Source organism: Molothrus aeneus, chromosome 1, assembly GCF_037042795.1.
Source record: "Molothrus aeneus isolate 106 chromosome 1, BPBGC_Maene_1.0, whole genome shotgun sequence".
Classification (NCBI taxonomy): Eukaryota; Metazoa; Chordata; class Aves; order Passeriformes; family Icteridae; genus Molothrus; species Molothrus aeneus.
The window spans coordinates 82520578-82536215 of NC_089646.1; the positions used below are offsets into that span (position 1 = coordinate 82520578).

Consider the following 15638-nt stretch of genomic DNA (forward strand, 5'->3'; position numbering starts at 1 on the left):
TTTCCAGCCCTGTTCTTTATATTTCATCCCATATCTATTTACTCAGTACTACAAAACTCCGACTCTGTGTACAGGCCACGTTTCCCATATTTGTCACATTAGGACACACAGCCCATGCAGGGCAGTTCTTGTGTCACAATCATTAGTAAACACAGATAAAATAATCTGTTTCCAAAGTTAATCTTCAACTAACTGCACCACTTTGGCCCAAAAATTTGCACTCAGCGCCATCTATTGATGCTATTGGGGTTCTAGCACTGAACCACACCGCAGGCTTTATCAAACAATTTAAACATATAGATGTTAATAGCAGCAATACTGGGTTAGGCATTAAAAACATTTGATAAATCAGTGTTACAATTTGCCTCTGTTTCTAATTAGCCCTAGTCTGTTACATGACAGAAATAAAAATTAAATACTGATACGAGTTTTCCAGATAAGGACTTTTGGCATGTCTTGCCCTTATTAGTAACTTATGCATCCTGGAGCTGTGCTTCATACATCATACTTCTAGTAGCAGCACTAACAGTAGTAGAGGGTGATTAAGTTCTTATTAATAGATCTGCAGCTTGGCATGTCACAACTCCCATTCTGCTGAAATGTTTATTTTATATTTCAAGTAAAGATCATTAAGGTCTCAGATTCTGCTTCCTTTTTCTTAGTGGAAATTTTCTTTTCTACATATTCACTCTTAAAAAACATTGTTCAGTCTCAGACTTCTATGGTGCATTGTAAGGAACAACTCCGATCTAGTCAGATACAACCTTTAGTTATTTAGGTAAAACTTAGGCTAATAGTAGCTTCCAATCTTAAAAAAAGCCTTTTCATGATGCTTTCAGCTCCATCAGTACTGTTTTACAATTTTTCGGGGAGTGCAAGTAATCTACGTACTCCTGAATTGCAGAATAAAGACAAACAAAAAAATTTTAATTTTCAGAAGTTTCCATGATGAATCCATGCAATTCCCTGGAAAAAAAGGTGGAGGACTTGGCAATTTGGAGTATTTTGCTGATATCCTACACAAACTACTACTCCTACACACCAGCATTGTGTTACCATTGCAAATGCAAGTTGACTGAACTCAGAAAAGAAAAAATTATTAACAGTAGTAATCATCATCATACAGAGAAGATACAAAAAAATAATATTTCTTGGTCAATAACTTATGACAGGGGACTATTCATTTCCAGGGATTATCAGCTTCAGAAACCACTAGGTTTTTACCTGTTTCAGTGTATTGGTCCTAGAATTTGCAGATATATTTTCACAAGTGCAGGACAAAGCAAAAACCCAAACAATACCAACCTATGTCCCCAATAAAAAAACTTCATAAACCCAGCAGAGAGAAAGTAAAATTAAAAAAAAAAATTTGATTTTTTTAAAACTCTACAGAGGTAAAGTGGTGCAGCAGGACTGACTGAAATTAGAATGGTTTACCTGGGCCTCACCCAGCCAGGTTTTTACAACTTCAAAGGACAGAAATCTTACTACCAGACTAGAGCACTTGTATCCCAGTGCCTAGCCACTCATAATTCCTAAAGCTCACACCCACACAGCACATTTCCCATAACCTTCCATTCCCTGACAATCCCTTTTTAACAGAGGAAAACAGCAAATAATTTTTCAACTGCTGTGTAAGGAACAGATCAGAACACTCTTGCACAGACCTGCTCTGTTACCCCCTAATCTGAGGGGCAAACACATCTGCTGGGCTGCCTTGCTTCCCCCTCCAGGGCCCTTGTGAGGACAGAACAAATCCTGCACTTGCAGCTGGGAACCTCAACAGTGCTCTGCTACTCTACAGAAGACTGCATCCACATGTATGAATGACTGATTAAATTATCTTGTTTTCTGTCCTTAAGTCTCCTAAGAAATCTCCCCAAGAGAACAGAGATGATTTGTTGATCTCACCCACAATTACACAGTAAGGGGTACCCAAGTGACTTTTACAACCTGGACATGCAAATCTTAACAAGGGTGAGATTGCATCTACTCATTTTGGCTCCTGAAATTAGCCAGATGTGTCCAATGGCAATCCTGAAGGAGTGGATGTAGCCCATCTGAAGATTCAGCTTTTCTCTTCTGGACAGGAAGAGCAGGAAGCAAGGAATTTTCTTACAAAGATTTTTCTCAACAGAACATCCATTGAGGATCAGTGCCAAATTTTTCACTAATAAAAAGTGGCAACTCTAGCACAGAGGTTATGGACTTCCAGTTTAAATATCACTTTCATTCTGTCACATACAAAATCCTGTAATAGGAGCTCCTAAATCCTGTTTGGTTTAGGTCTGAATATGAATGAGTGAAGCATTTATCTGGAAGCCATGTTTTAGTAAATCCATAAATCTACCTACTGTTCAACTCTCCTAAATTACTGAAGCAGGAAGCAGCTTGCTGCTTCCTAAGAATTCACATCAGAAGAACATGTCACATTTTGGTGGATAAGGGTAAAAATAGTTGGTGTTGGATGAGATGCCGTTTGTCTTTCCTGACCTCACACACACAGATATGCATATTGTCAGTATGTGCTGCACATGGGCCAGTCATAATTTCTTTTTATACTCAGGCAACAATCTGTCAATAGAAAATATTATGAATGAAGCAAATACTTTTTTGAGAATCCATAATTGATTTGAAACCAAAAAGGCTACTGTGCCATAGGCAGCTCTAAGCCAAAACTTTTGCAGTAGCACAACACTGAGAATTGTGAGCAGAGCTTTAAACAGGCACTATCAGTTAAGGTTCTGAGGCATCCTCTGATATTTTTCTTCACACATTTTTTTGTTATCCAAGATACTTCTTTTCAGGCTTCTAAGGCTACTTCCAAAATCCTCCTTTTTTGGTACATCTGCTTTCCACACTTCAAGCCCCAATTGAAATGGTCTAAGTGCATAAGAGCAGCCACCCAATCAATAGCTCCGACATGTCTTTTAATTGAAGAATTAAAAGGTCATAACTTTGCTTTAGTCCAGGTATTACTAAATTTATAGCCAAACTGTACTGGCAGCAGTCAGCAAGTAGGCAGCTTCCTGTCTTTGAGAGCACAGAAGCTGACAGATTTACTTCCCCACAGTATACACCAAGTGATCAGTTCCCTGTTAGCTCGCAATTCAGGCTTTTCTTTTTACCCACAAATGAGGAAGAGCTCACATTGCTTCAAGGCATGCTGTTTTCTAGTGCTACTCTAACTATTGCTATGCCCATTCTCAAGAGGCTGCTCTCATGGAAAGAAACAGTGCTGAACCAGGAGCATGGTACCAGCTGTCACATTTCTGTCTTCTTACCCTGCCTCAGCACACAGGGATGGAGTTACAGAGGAAAACCAACGCAACACCAGCACTGATATCTCTTGTAAATAGGAGTAGATCACAAGTGAGCTCTTTCTGTGATGGACTCTGTGGGTCCCATCCCTCTATTCAATTTGCAGCCTCTTCCTTCCACTTTTCAAGCCCATGACTAGTTTTGCCTATGAACACTGTACAAAATAGTCACTAGGTGACTGGGATCAAGGGGATTTCTCATTTTTAATCACAGAACAGGGGTTCAAGGGAGAACCCTAATGCAGTCTACTAACAAGGATAGACAGTTGAGCAGAATCCATAGGAGGAATAAAGCTAAATCAGCATCTGGGACAGAAGGAAGAAAAAGCTGGAGTCTAGGAAGTTACAAAACCAATGTTGCTGCACTTAATCTTTGTGTCTGCAGAGATTATATATCCCTCTGTCAGCTATGTCCCACTGGTTAACTGACTGACAAAAAAAAATAATTGTTATTATCCAAGCTACAACTGAGTAGTTATTATTTTCCCTTCCCACTACTTCTCTGCTTCTCTCCAGCAGATACTCATTAAGATTGACCAAGTATCCTCCCTGATTGCCAATCCCTAGCCCTGCATTGCTGTCTATTAAAAACACTTCAGTTCCCTTTCTCAGTATTCACAGATATATATATACATCCAATCTCTGAGGAGGCTGAAACCTAGATTAAGAATTTGAAAGGAATTTAAAAACTACAGTAATTTAAAAACTACTAGGAAAAAAAAAGTTAATTAAAAGTTATGGCATCCCAAAGAACTAGTCAGTTGATCTCCTCTTGAGAATACTGCAGGCACTGCCTCCAGCTCCTCTGCTTTCTCATTATCGAAGGATCAAATCCGTAAGTACAAAAGAAACATGCATGCTCATTACTCCCTTCAGAAAAACATCACCATCACTTGAGGGCACCCATCCACCTTCCAAGTTCATTCTGAAGGTGCTCAGCATGAACAATTTAAAGCAGATGTTCAAAGTGTACATCAAAGAATGGGACAAGGTCGAGTGTCACTTCATCCATTAAGTATCCCATAAAAAAAGTACAGAAGAGTGACTGGTCTCCAAAGTTTATTAAAAATCAAAGAATAGAAAACTTTACATAAAAATATGTCAATTTTAGCTTCCACATAGTTGTCCACACAAAAAATTTAAACATTTTTTAAACCTGTAGCACATAACCACAGTGATAGCCAGGCCAATTCATTTGGTTCACCATGACTGAAGTGTTACATGATACCACTTTTCAAATGAGTTTTGCTTTAAAATGGACACTAGTATAAGACACCAATTAAAGCCTCTGAAGGCTCTTTAATGTAGTTATGCTCAATATTGCTAGTGTGTGAAGACTAAGCAGTACAGGCTCATGTAACAGCCCTTAGATATTATTTATGAATCAGCTCACAATTTTTAGAACTTTGTTATTGTGATGAGTCTGGAGCATTAAGACAAACTTTCTGCAAACAGATATGCACTACTCTAGTTTGGAATGTTGCCCTCTCTCCCCTCAAGGACCTGTTGTGTTTGACAGATTCAGTAATAACGTGAACTACTTCTGCTTCAAAGGCATACAGCATATTAAAAAGCTTCATGCTTGACACCTCATTTCAATATTCAGATACCAGTTTTAAAACCTTCTATATCTGTACACAGTATAGATGTCCTGTTAACAGTATTCTTTAGCTTTCTCTGCTAGTGGACTTATATAACTCACCAGTAGTTTTCTGTATAGCTTAAGAACTCTCACTTAAAAAAAGGGAAGTCAGAGGGCATGAGATGTGACCTACTCCCAGGACAACTGTGGTGCTTTAAAAACTCAGGGTTAGGCAGGATGTACATTTTTCAAAAAGTTAAAGACAGTGTTTGTCATGGCAATACACACTTGCATAGTATACCTGTATGCATCTGTAAATTAAGTGCCAGCCACTCATACTGTGTACAACACTGGGCTGTGCACTCCTGCAACACATTAAAAGATACTTCTTGTAATGCTTAGAGCAGCTGAAGTACTTTTTATATATTTGCTCTTAACAGAACTAATGCATACTACTATACAGATTCCTCAATGGAATCAACATATTTCCTTTCTCCACATTCCTTAAGCCGGGTACCTCTGTTTAATAGTGTTCTTTCAACCCAAACGTTAACAGGTTACATTACTAAAATGCATCAAAGCATGTAGTTCACAGCTTTTTAATTTCATATCAGGACTCGAACCAACCTTTTTCCCATTCCTCTCAAAAGTTTTACTTCTGGTACTACAAACGTTCGATTTGTTGTCTAGTTAAAGAAAATTAAAACTCATTGGTCAGAGCAAGACGATTGATAGAGGCCAGACAATGAGCTAAAAAACACAGGGTCAAAATGCTTTGGAGCTTAGTAAATTCTTAAAACTGTAAGCCAAATCGCACTTTCATTGTGAATCAAGAAGCCTCAAATATTACCAAATGTCATGTTTATAACACTGTTCAGACAACCTGCCAAAACTATGACCCCAACTTAGATAATGCAACCTGGGAAAGGATCTGTAAATTAAAAAACCTCTTCCCCTTAAATATAACTTATGTGATAATATGAAATTAAATTAAAAATTCCAAGTTATTGCACAAATCATACTTCCAATATTTACAGAGAAAAAAAATTGAGCTTTGAAAAAAAAAAAAAAACCAGGAGAGCAGCAAATTCACTTTTATGATTTCTCAACTTGATTTGCTGCAAAGAAGAAAAAAAAAAATAATTCCAAGGGGCTGAAGTTTCCTTCACTTCTAAAATAAAAGAAAAGGAACAGATATAGCCACAGCAAAAAAGCTACAGCATTTGTAAATGTCCTTGCAGTTCTATTGTCAGAGCTGCTTCGGCACTGAATGAACCATTGTGGGAAGGCAGAAAACAAACTTCCACATTGAATAAGGCTTCACAGATAAGCACAACTACTTCTTGAAGATGGACTGAACCACCACACAAAGAAACATGCAAAGAAGTCAGCTGCAGATATTTGGCAACACCAACAAAACGATGTGCTGGACGCTGGTCTCCATCCCTCAAGTGGAGTGGCACTCACTCAGTCTGTCTGAACAGGGAAGGTCATTTTGGCATCTGCCATTATCTGCTCAGACTAATAGGCAAGCTGTCTCTGTGTTTTTTCCTTCTCCATATGTTACGATTGTACTGGTGGTGTCCACGGTTACCAACCGGTTGCCTCATGCCTCCACTGCTCACAGGGCTGTAGCTGTTGCCTTGGCTATGAGTTCCTTTCATGGAAAACTTCATTCCACTGTGCTGCTAAAAAAAATAAAATAAGATAAGCATTTATTTAGGCATAAAAACAGCAAACAAAACATATATCACCAGTTGTATTTCCTCAACATATAAGTCACTTCCACAAAACACTGCTTGAAGCAACGGGTCTTTTCATGCTTGTTTATTTGTAGCTGTGCAAGTCCCAAGGCACTAACAGCTTACTAAGTGTTTTCTGAAGAAAATGTCCTGCAAATGAAATGGTGTAGATTTCAAAGCATCCTTAACACCCTTGGAATCTCGGTATGAAATATACTCACTGTACAACTCCCTTATAAAACCATGAGAGAACTTCCACATTAAATACTAACTGTGACAGATGGGTATATTTTGGAGTATCTCAGCAAGAGCATGACCAGATGAGATACTTCATTTCTTCAGAAACATCATGAAGAAATGTCAGGGCATGATCACACAAGCTGATGCATGGGGAGTACAAGTCAACTTTCCCCATAACCTCAAGTCAGTTACAGGCAAACTAAACTATTGTTTGTGAGGAGCTTGTGAATCCTACTCATCTGATCATCAGCTTACACAGTTCCTAGACTGTACCTCATATGCAGACCAAGGCAAAACAATTATGTGATCAGAAATATAGCAGAACACTTTTTTGGGGGGATCTCCAATAAATTGAAACAAAAACTGCCCAGAAGGTTTAGTAGCAGCCTGAGTAAACCTACCCCACCATAAGGTACCACAAGCATCTCTATCACTTAATGGTACACAATAAGGAAGTTGGCTTAATGTGTACGTACTTAAATTAGGTACAAGAGTTTCAGAAGATGAAACAGAAAGACTTCCTAAATACTGGTAACGCCAATGCAAGCAACCTTTCCTGAGTTTTTATTGTTATTGTCTGACAGCAATAACTCAGCAGACAACTGACTGCCTGTAACAAGAGCTAATTCTAATCTTAAGGGATTGCACAGGAACACAGAGCTAACATTTGGGACAATTGCTTAGAACACTGAAGTAGCAGCAGGTATTTCATATTTGGTATTTCCCAACGAGTGTGAAGTCAAAAGAAACAAGAACACCAAGCCACAATTGTGTGCACAAAACAAAAAGAGTTATTGAAAGCATAATTCCATAAGCAACATTTTACTGTCAAACTGTTACTACAGGAGACACTGAGCATCCAGAAAGACAAACTGATGAAGACCAGAGTTGAGGAACAACGACAGTTAACTGCAGGGTGGCAAAATAACCTTAAAATGATTTTTGATTTATACCGTGTCCTACAGCAACCTGATCAACCTTCACCATGCAACTTCTAAACACCAAGTGTTGTTCTCAGACTACCAGTGGCAAAATAAGTCAAGGACAAACAGAAAAACGAAACTCAAGCAGAGAATTTTCCATATTTAAGAGATACTACTTCCCAAACATAACTTATTGATACATGTTTCATAAATAGCTTCTAGTAGATATTTTAGCAAGTAAACAACATGAACCTATAAAAAATTAGAATGTTTTCTATTTTGGGCAAGTCGTCCTTCAAGCAAACACACCATGTCACATCCTTGTGCAAAGTTTTCTAGTTCAGTAAGTATAGCTCTGACTCAATTATATACACACATTTACTTGAAATGACATCAAAACACTAAAAATTACCCCGTAATCGTAAAGTACTAAGAGTAGCCAGTCATCAAAGTGACCCTCAACTATGTGCTGAAGAAAGACAGAGGAAAACTTTAGTATTGCTACTGAACAAGCAGAACAAAACTGATCAAGGATCATACAAACTTCCAGGAAGCCAATCTATTCCCTTCAGCTGAAAATGTGAAAAATCTGCGAATTTCTTCCTCCGTATCAGTAAAGATTCACCAAAAAAACCTTGGTGAATCCTCACTGATATTGAGGAAGATATACTCACTGATATACTCCTACTGGGAGCAGGATGGCAGGTGACCCCAAGATCAGACAAGCAGCACAGCAAGCATGACAAGTGCATCCACCTGTATCCTAAAAGATGTCATACCCCTTGTTTGCTCAAAAGGTAAACAAACCTTCAAAGAATGATTAATAACCTAGGCCAGAATGTGAACTCGAGCTTGTGATGACGCATTCTGCATTGTTTTTAGGCCATCAAGATAAACACTGTCAATCTACTGGAGCAGGATCTGAATCCATCAGTCTTAGGACTCATCAGCTGAGAGAGGTGCTTAAGGAAGTTGACTCAGGGACCACTTCAGTAAGAGATGATACCTTTATCTTTACCAGTTCTCAACTACATTTTGTTCACTTTTTTTTTTACACCATCAGCTTTTAGCATCCTGCATCCTGTGCTATGGCATTTCACAGCTTAAATGAGCATCACATTTAATTTGGCCTACTATGGGATGATGTGTCAGTTCTTGGAGTAAGAAATTTCTTGTCATTCTGTTCTCTAACTTTTTCATATACAGCTGATGACCACACAGACCTAGATCATATGCCTCATCTTGTTGAGGTTAAACAATCATTCTTTCTTCACACAGAAGCAATTTCATGTGTTTGATCACTATTGATATCTTTCCCTATTCTCCTTCCATTTGTGTTTTGACTTCCCTCTGATGAGGAAAGATATGGCAAAATCATACTCACTGCTGGTGCTCTGCAAGATGTCATCTTTACAAGAAACTGTCTGCTCAGGGCCTACCACTCTCTACAAAGTTTAAATTATTTCTCTCCCTCCTGATGCATCACCTTGAAATGTCCTTCTGCATCCTTTCTCAAGTAGCCCTTAAGGTGCTTCACACCATCAGCAAACTTCACCAGGCTTCATCCACTGCCTTTTAGATATTAGGCAGCACAAACTTCTGCAAGGCTTTCCTGGTAAACTTTATCTTTTAGAAAAATTGTTCCTCATTTTCCAATTAGTTAATTGTTTAAAATGGGACACATATCATTCACTTAGCTTCCTTCCAGACCTTTGATAAAAGAACTTTACTTCATGTTTTTGGAAATCTCAAAAGGCTGCATCAAACACCTTTTCTCCTGTGCACAAACTTCTGGATGTGCCCATGCTCAGGACTCACAATCACTGAGAGATGATATCTGCAGCAAATGATGTCTAGAGAGATCAGATAATCCAAAAAGAAAGCCCTTCCTCTGTGATATGACAGAAATCTTCTATTTAGAAATTTCAACTTCTTTGGATCTATTTCTCTAGATAGAACAAGCTCTCCCATCTTAAGGCTATTGATTCAACAAATAGAACAGACAGTATGGGTTTGGTTTTTAGCTGTGTTGAATAATCTGTTACATCTGGAGGGTAAACTAAAGAATTCACATTTAAGCCAGAGGTGGGGGTGGGGGTAAGGTGGAATTCTTCATCACATACCAGGTTAAAAAAGCTTCTAGAAGAAAAAAAACAAACAAAGAAACAAACCCCCCCAGAATCTAACAAAAACAACAACAACAACGAAACAAAACAACAACCAAAAAAACCAAACAAACATAACCACAGAGGAAAATTTAAAAAAAATTAAAAGCCCCAGAAAAAAACTCAAGAAAACAAATCTGGTTGCAATAGAGATTCCAACTAATTATTTGCTAAGGAAACCAAATTTCTATTCTTAAATACTGGCAAATTTACTGTACAAAACTGCTGACATTTAAAGACTGCCATTATTCAAAAAGAAAATGTTTAGCCAAAAATCAATCCCCTACAATTTGAAATAACACAAGTAACATAACAGAGCTGAAATCTAAACATAAACAGGCTTCTGAATTGTTTTGGTCTTTTGTTAGGTTTCTTTTTTTGCCTGATAGAATTTCTAAAGTAAGGAGAAAAGAAAGACAGAAAAAATGTTGGTAATAAAGTATCTGTGCTCAACTTAAAAATATATTATACAGCACTACAGTGCTCCAAAATGATTGGTAAGTACTTACAGAGGTAAAGGAAAAGCTTAGAAAAGGCATAAGACATTTTGAAAGATCACATATTTAATATTTTGTTGTTAAGAGGATTAAATGCCATGACTGAATCTAGTCTGCAGCAGATCAGACTTGTAATCAAACTCCTACACCTCAAAATCATTTAATGTGAAATACCAGAGAAGTATTCAGTGCTACCTTAATGCACCATTAACACTTTATGTAAACTTTAAATAACATATTATGCATTCTCAAAATATTTCACAAAGTTTGCAAACTATTTCCAAATTCTCTATTTTAGGCTTGTAGCACTCACTTACTGACTTTCTGATCATATAATCTGTAAATACACTAAAAAATTTAACTTCTTCTTTATGAAATAATCTATTTCATAAATAGTATGAAATAATCTAGTGTTTTGCAGAGAAATAATGGACAATGACCTAACCAACATTTTAGCCACAACTACATAAGCAATAAGTCAATTATTAGGCAACCTAGCCTCATTATTTTAGATTAGTTAATAGGATTCTGCAAGATATTTGCATGTGCTACCTGGGGGTACTCTTAACCTGGTAAGATTTGTATGTGGTTTAGAATTCTAAGCTGAAGTAGAGACAAACCAAAGTAAGTTATTCCAAAAGTTGTTCAGTACTGGCTATCTAAGGAAATAAGGCTCAAAGCACAGCAAACAAAGACACTTCTCTGTTTGGGACCTACAGGTCACTTTCAGCTACAACCAATAAGATCTTGAGTCCTGAATAGATTTTATAAAATGAGCCCAAATTCTTTTCTGCTGTTACTAAAAGGGGAAATTTATGGACCCAACCATAAGAACAGCAAAGAAAAGGAAAATCAACATGGGAAAAAAGAGCTCAAAAGCAAGAAAGATTTTATATGTTTCTCACCTTCCAGCACAAAAGAACTTGGAAAAATAAAAGCTTCAAGAGAGCAATTATTTCAATATTTTATATCTTATTTCACTTCATTATAGATTATTGGCAGAGCTACTGCACAAAGTTCAAGGTTCTCTTCACCTTTCACAACATGTTAGGCAGTATGAGTATGAGCAGCTCCAAGATAAATTAGTATTTGAGAGAGCAGAGGGCCTAGTCCCCAAAATGAAGGACTGACAGCAGGTAGCACCGTCAGCATCGCCACAAATACTGAACTATGTTATGGTAAAGAGAGCAGGATGACACACGAAATAAACACCCTTTTTGATCTTGTCAGTACTCAAGTTTCAAAACTGAGGGGCAAGAGTCAAAACAACACTACCAGAAGAGAGAACTCATACTGCAACTTTGCTGCTGTTGTGACATGGGCCATGAAGTGTATCTGCATACTTGTCACTACAGAGAACAAGAGATAATAGCTTTTTTAGCACAAAGCTGACAGTTTCAGACCTTAAAGAGAAATCTTACCTCACTGAGAATTCTCACTTTTGATTTGGAACAGAAAAACTATTACTACAGTAAGAAAAACCCTTTCCAAATGATACGGTGATACCAATACATGTGAAAAAGTCTGCAGAGGAAATACATATGTGATTATTCAAATCAATCTCAGTTTGTGAGCAAAAAGCTGACTACAATGACACTAGAAGATAAAGCAGTACTATGTTAACAAAAGGAAGGTATGACTTCTGCATTTCCATAAGTATTTTATTTATGGTGGGTTTTTTTATGTTTCTAAGAAACTACTAGGTAAGACTTCCCTGCAACTCAGGAAGCAACCAAAAATGTGGCCAGAGGATTTCATACAGTCCTTTAAACATCTAGACTAGATGTTTATAAGGAGCCCTCTGGAGACCACTTAATCCAACATTCTGTTGTAAGCAGCCACATGAGGTTAGCCAGGGTCTGGTCAGGCTAAGTCAGATTCCATACATGGAAGGATAACACCACATAAAGACTGTCTGTGTAAATACAGGGCAACCTAGACGGAAAATTCTGTATTTACACAGACAGTCTTTCGTGTTTTCAGCTGAACAACCTCTGAAACTCAGATTCAGTTTTTCCTTCTCTTCTTTCCTTAGAAAAGGAAATAAAACATCATCTTCCCCTAAGTTCTGCATGTGTTAAAAACCAAACAATGTTCTGTCACACACAGAAGGTAGGAGTCTGTCATTTAGAATCAAAACTGTTTCCAAAGTAGACAACCATAGCCTACTTCCTATGATGTTTCCAAAGTAGACAACCATAGCCTACGTCCTATGAAAACACATGGACACTAAAAAAATTACTCCACCCTAAATGAGAGCATTCTCAATTAAAAAAAAAAAAAAAAAAAAACAAAAAAACACAAAAATGTCATCTGGTTGAATGAAGAAGCCTTCAGTACCTAAACAGCTTAAAAATGCCATTGAACAAATGAGGTCATTTCTGAATTGAATTTGACATACTGAGAACAAGGAAGTATCTCAATACACAAAGGGAATTCAGCATACTTCTGCATTGGCATGAACTAAAATGTCTTCACAAACTTATCCTTCATCCAAGTTGAGCTACACTTTACTGTTTGTACTCATCTAAAAGAAAATTTGACTCGAGTCCCTGACCAATTTAGTTGCAATGCTGCTAACCTTCCAGCAATCATCTCAGAGACAGAAGCAGTATCAGCAATACTAGTGACACAAAGCAACACCATTAACAACTGCTCTGGATAAAAGCAAACTCTGAAACAAAGTATGCTAACCACAGAAGTGCCTATAATACAATAAAAAAAAGGCAGTTTTTCTAAGTTTAAATGTTCTACCTTATTTGGCCAAACTCAAAAGAATCTGAAAAAAAAAATCTACTCCTGCAAGTCCCTTTACAGGTTTTGACTGTGGTATTTCAGCGCTGACATTAAGGTTTCACTTCCTAGTTGTCTCTATAGCAACAAACATATTCCCAATCAGACACCACTCATCTTTACTGGAGACTTCCTCAGACACACTAAAAGCCAGCCAGTGCAGCAGAGGGACTGGTGCTTGCTGGTTTTAGATACTTTGGAATCAAAACATAACCCTTTGGGGGGGGAAAAAGAAAGCATCTTAAAAGTTAAATGAAAGAGTTCTTCTGACCTAAGAAAAAGGAAACTTCTTCTCTCTTCATTTTGGTAACCTAGTGAACAGTAATCCAGCATGAATTAAACTTATCTCAAAGCAGCAACAGGGAATGTAGTCCCTTCCTCTCCTTGGGAAGTTACCAAGCAATTTCTGCCCCCTCTACTAATCTGGACATGCGTCTCAGCATCTGTTTCTCCGCTTATTTCTAATGGGCAGCACTGCTTCGTAAACTTCAAGTAAAATTTCAAACTGCTGTCAGCAGAGTAGAAGAATTATTACCTTGGAAAAATCATGGATGATAATGATCCTGAAAAGCACACAGACCTGTGCCAGGAGCTTAATCAGTCCCTGAACTACCTGGAAATTCTCCAATTAATTTTGCAGTACATAAACAGAATTGGCAATCACACCAAACATATTTCAAAAATAAAAATACCAGGAAGCTTTAACAGCAGCAAACTTGCCTAGAAGGCAGTAATTTGTTCAAAATACAGTTAAATGCTCTTGGCACCTCCTGCTTTTGAGAGTTGTATTCAACACCCAGGTACAGCTTTCCAAGCTGAACTAAGGTGGAAAAAGCTGAAGACACCATGCAGACAAATGAGTTCCTTTCAAAATTTTTTAATAGGAAAGAAGATTTGCTTTTAAGAAAGCATTAAGAAATCATGTGCAAATCTATCAGGGCAGGAGTCCTCTAAGATAGTAGAGTGCACCTATTAAGAGTTATAAGCTAGCTGAGTCTCATCAACTCAAAGAAAAGCCACCGGCCTAATCTAGCACAGTCATGCTCCAGAAAGTTGGAAGTGGAAAGGAGATACTTACAGTATTCTGGGTAAAATGATTTCATTTCCCCCTTCTGATTCAATCATGAACTTTATCAAAAAAACCCACTTCTACTTCACAAAATATAAGTTTTTGGTAAATTCAATGCAAATAGCCTATTATCCCATTTCTAAACTACAGGTAGCAAGAAATTCTTCTGATTTAATGTGCTTCTCAAAGGCATTAACATCTTTGTCAAGCAAAGCCACAAAAAAATTCCTGCTTTTAAACATTTAAGTACTATAAAATTCTAACAGAACAGTTAACAATCACTTGAAAGGACAGCCAAGGAACACAAAGCCAGAAAAAGTGCTACAAAGCAGCTGTTTTCCAGGATTCCGAATTCTAGCAGACATCCAAAATTCACACAACACATTCTCTTCACAACTGTGGGAAACACTCTGAATGCCAACTTGTTTTGTACTAACAACTGCATGCCTCCTAGCTAGCTCCAGGGTACTTCAGAAAAGCAGAGCTGTTAAGGAAAGAATAACCTACACTAAGTTTGCATTTTAGATGAAGTTTAACTTAAAATAACTCTCCAGTTTTATTCTAAAAAACCTTCTGAAGTTTCAGACTGGACTGTACTCGCTAGCCAGTGAATACTCAACTGCAGACATTATAATAGAAATATATTATTCTATTAGCTTCTCACTAATACATTTCCTGTGCAGGTAAGCTGGTATTGCCTAGGTGGGACTGAGCAGTAGGGAAAGAAAGGAGGGGAAGAACCTGTGTAATCAGTTAGAAGCTTAAAACCAAAGGCAAGTCAAGGGAAGTGATTATTTCCCCTCTACTCAGCATAGGTGAGGTCGCATATGAAGTGCTGGGCCTAGGTCTGGGCTCCCCAGGAACAGAGATATGGACAAATAGGAGAGTGTCCAGTGAAGATCCATGAAGTGCATGCTGAATCAAATAAAAAAAAAAAAAGGCATTAAGTTGAAAATCTCCTGGCCCTTGATTCCCAAGAACTCTGATAGAAGGACTTGGAGAAGTAGGAAGAGAACCTGACCAAAACTAAGTTTCAAAGAAACCAGCTCACTGTTTTGTTACCACAGGCAACCTACAACCCACAATTTGCATTAAGCCTCATGTGAGGTATGTTTGACTAATAGCTGTAATTATCAAGACTGAGGGAGTGTTTTCCTGCAGGAAGAGGCACTGAGGTTGTACCAGAATGGATACATTAGCCAAAATACATTCAGGTTCCACAATTATGCACATATTTTATTTTTTGGTAAAAAACTTTGTGCATATGTCCATAATTAATCTTCTGTTTTCTACCCTTAAAATGTATT

General features: G+C 37.6%; 1 protein-coding gene across 4 annotated transcripts in view; it reads right to left on the reverse strand.

Moving 5' to 3' along the window:
• Window positions 1-4362: 4362 nt before the first annotated feature.
• The window catches only part of TENT4A (terminal nucleotidyltransferase 4A), a 57912-nt gene continuing 46636 nt past the window's right edge, over window positions 4363-15638 (reverse strand). For 2 of the 4 annotated variants that reach the window (XM_066560005.1, XM_066559989.1), the window contains one exon: window positions 4363-6587. In XM_066560005.1, coding sequence (XP_066416102.1) covers window positions 6411-6587 — 177 coding nt within the window. In that variant the 3' untranslated portion in view covers window positions 4363-6410. Of the gene's footprint in view, window positions 6591-15638 lie in introns of all 4 variants that reach the window. The other 2 variants (XM_066559998.1, XM_066559981.1) reach the window with 1 other exon arrangement.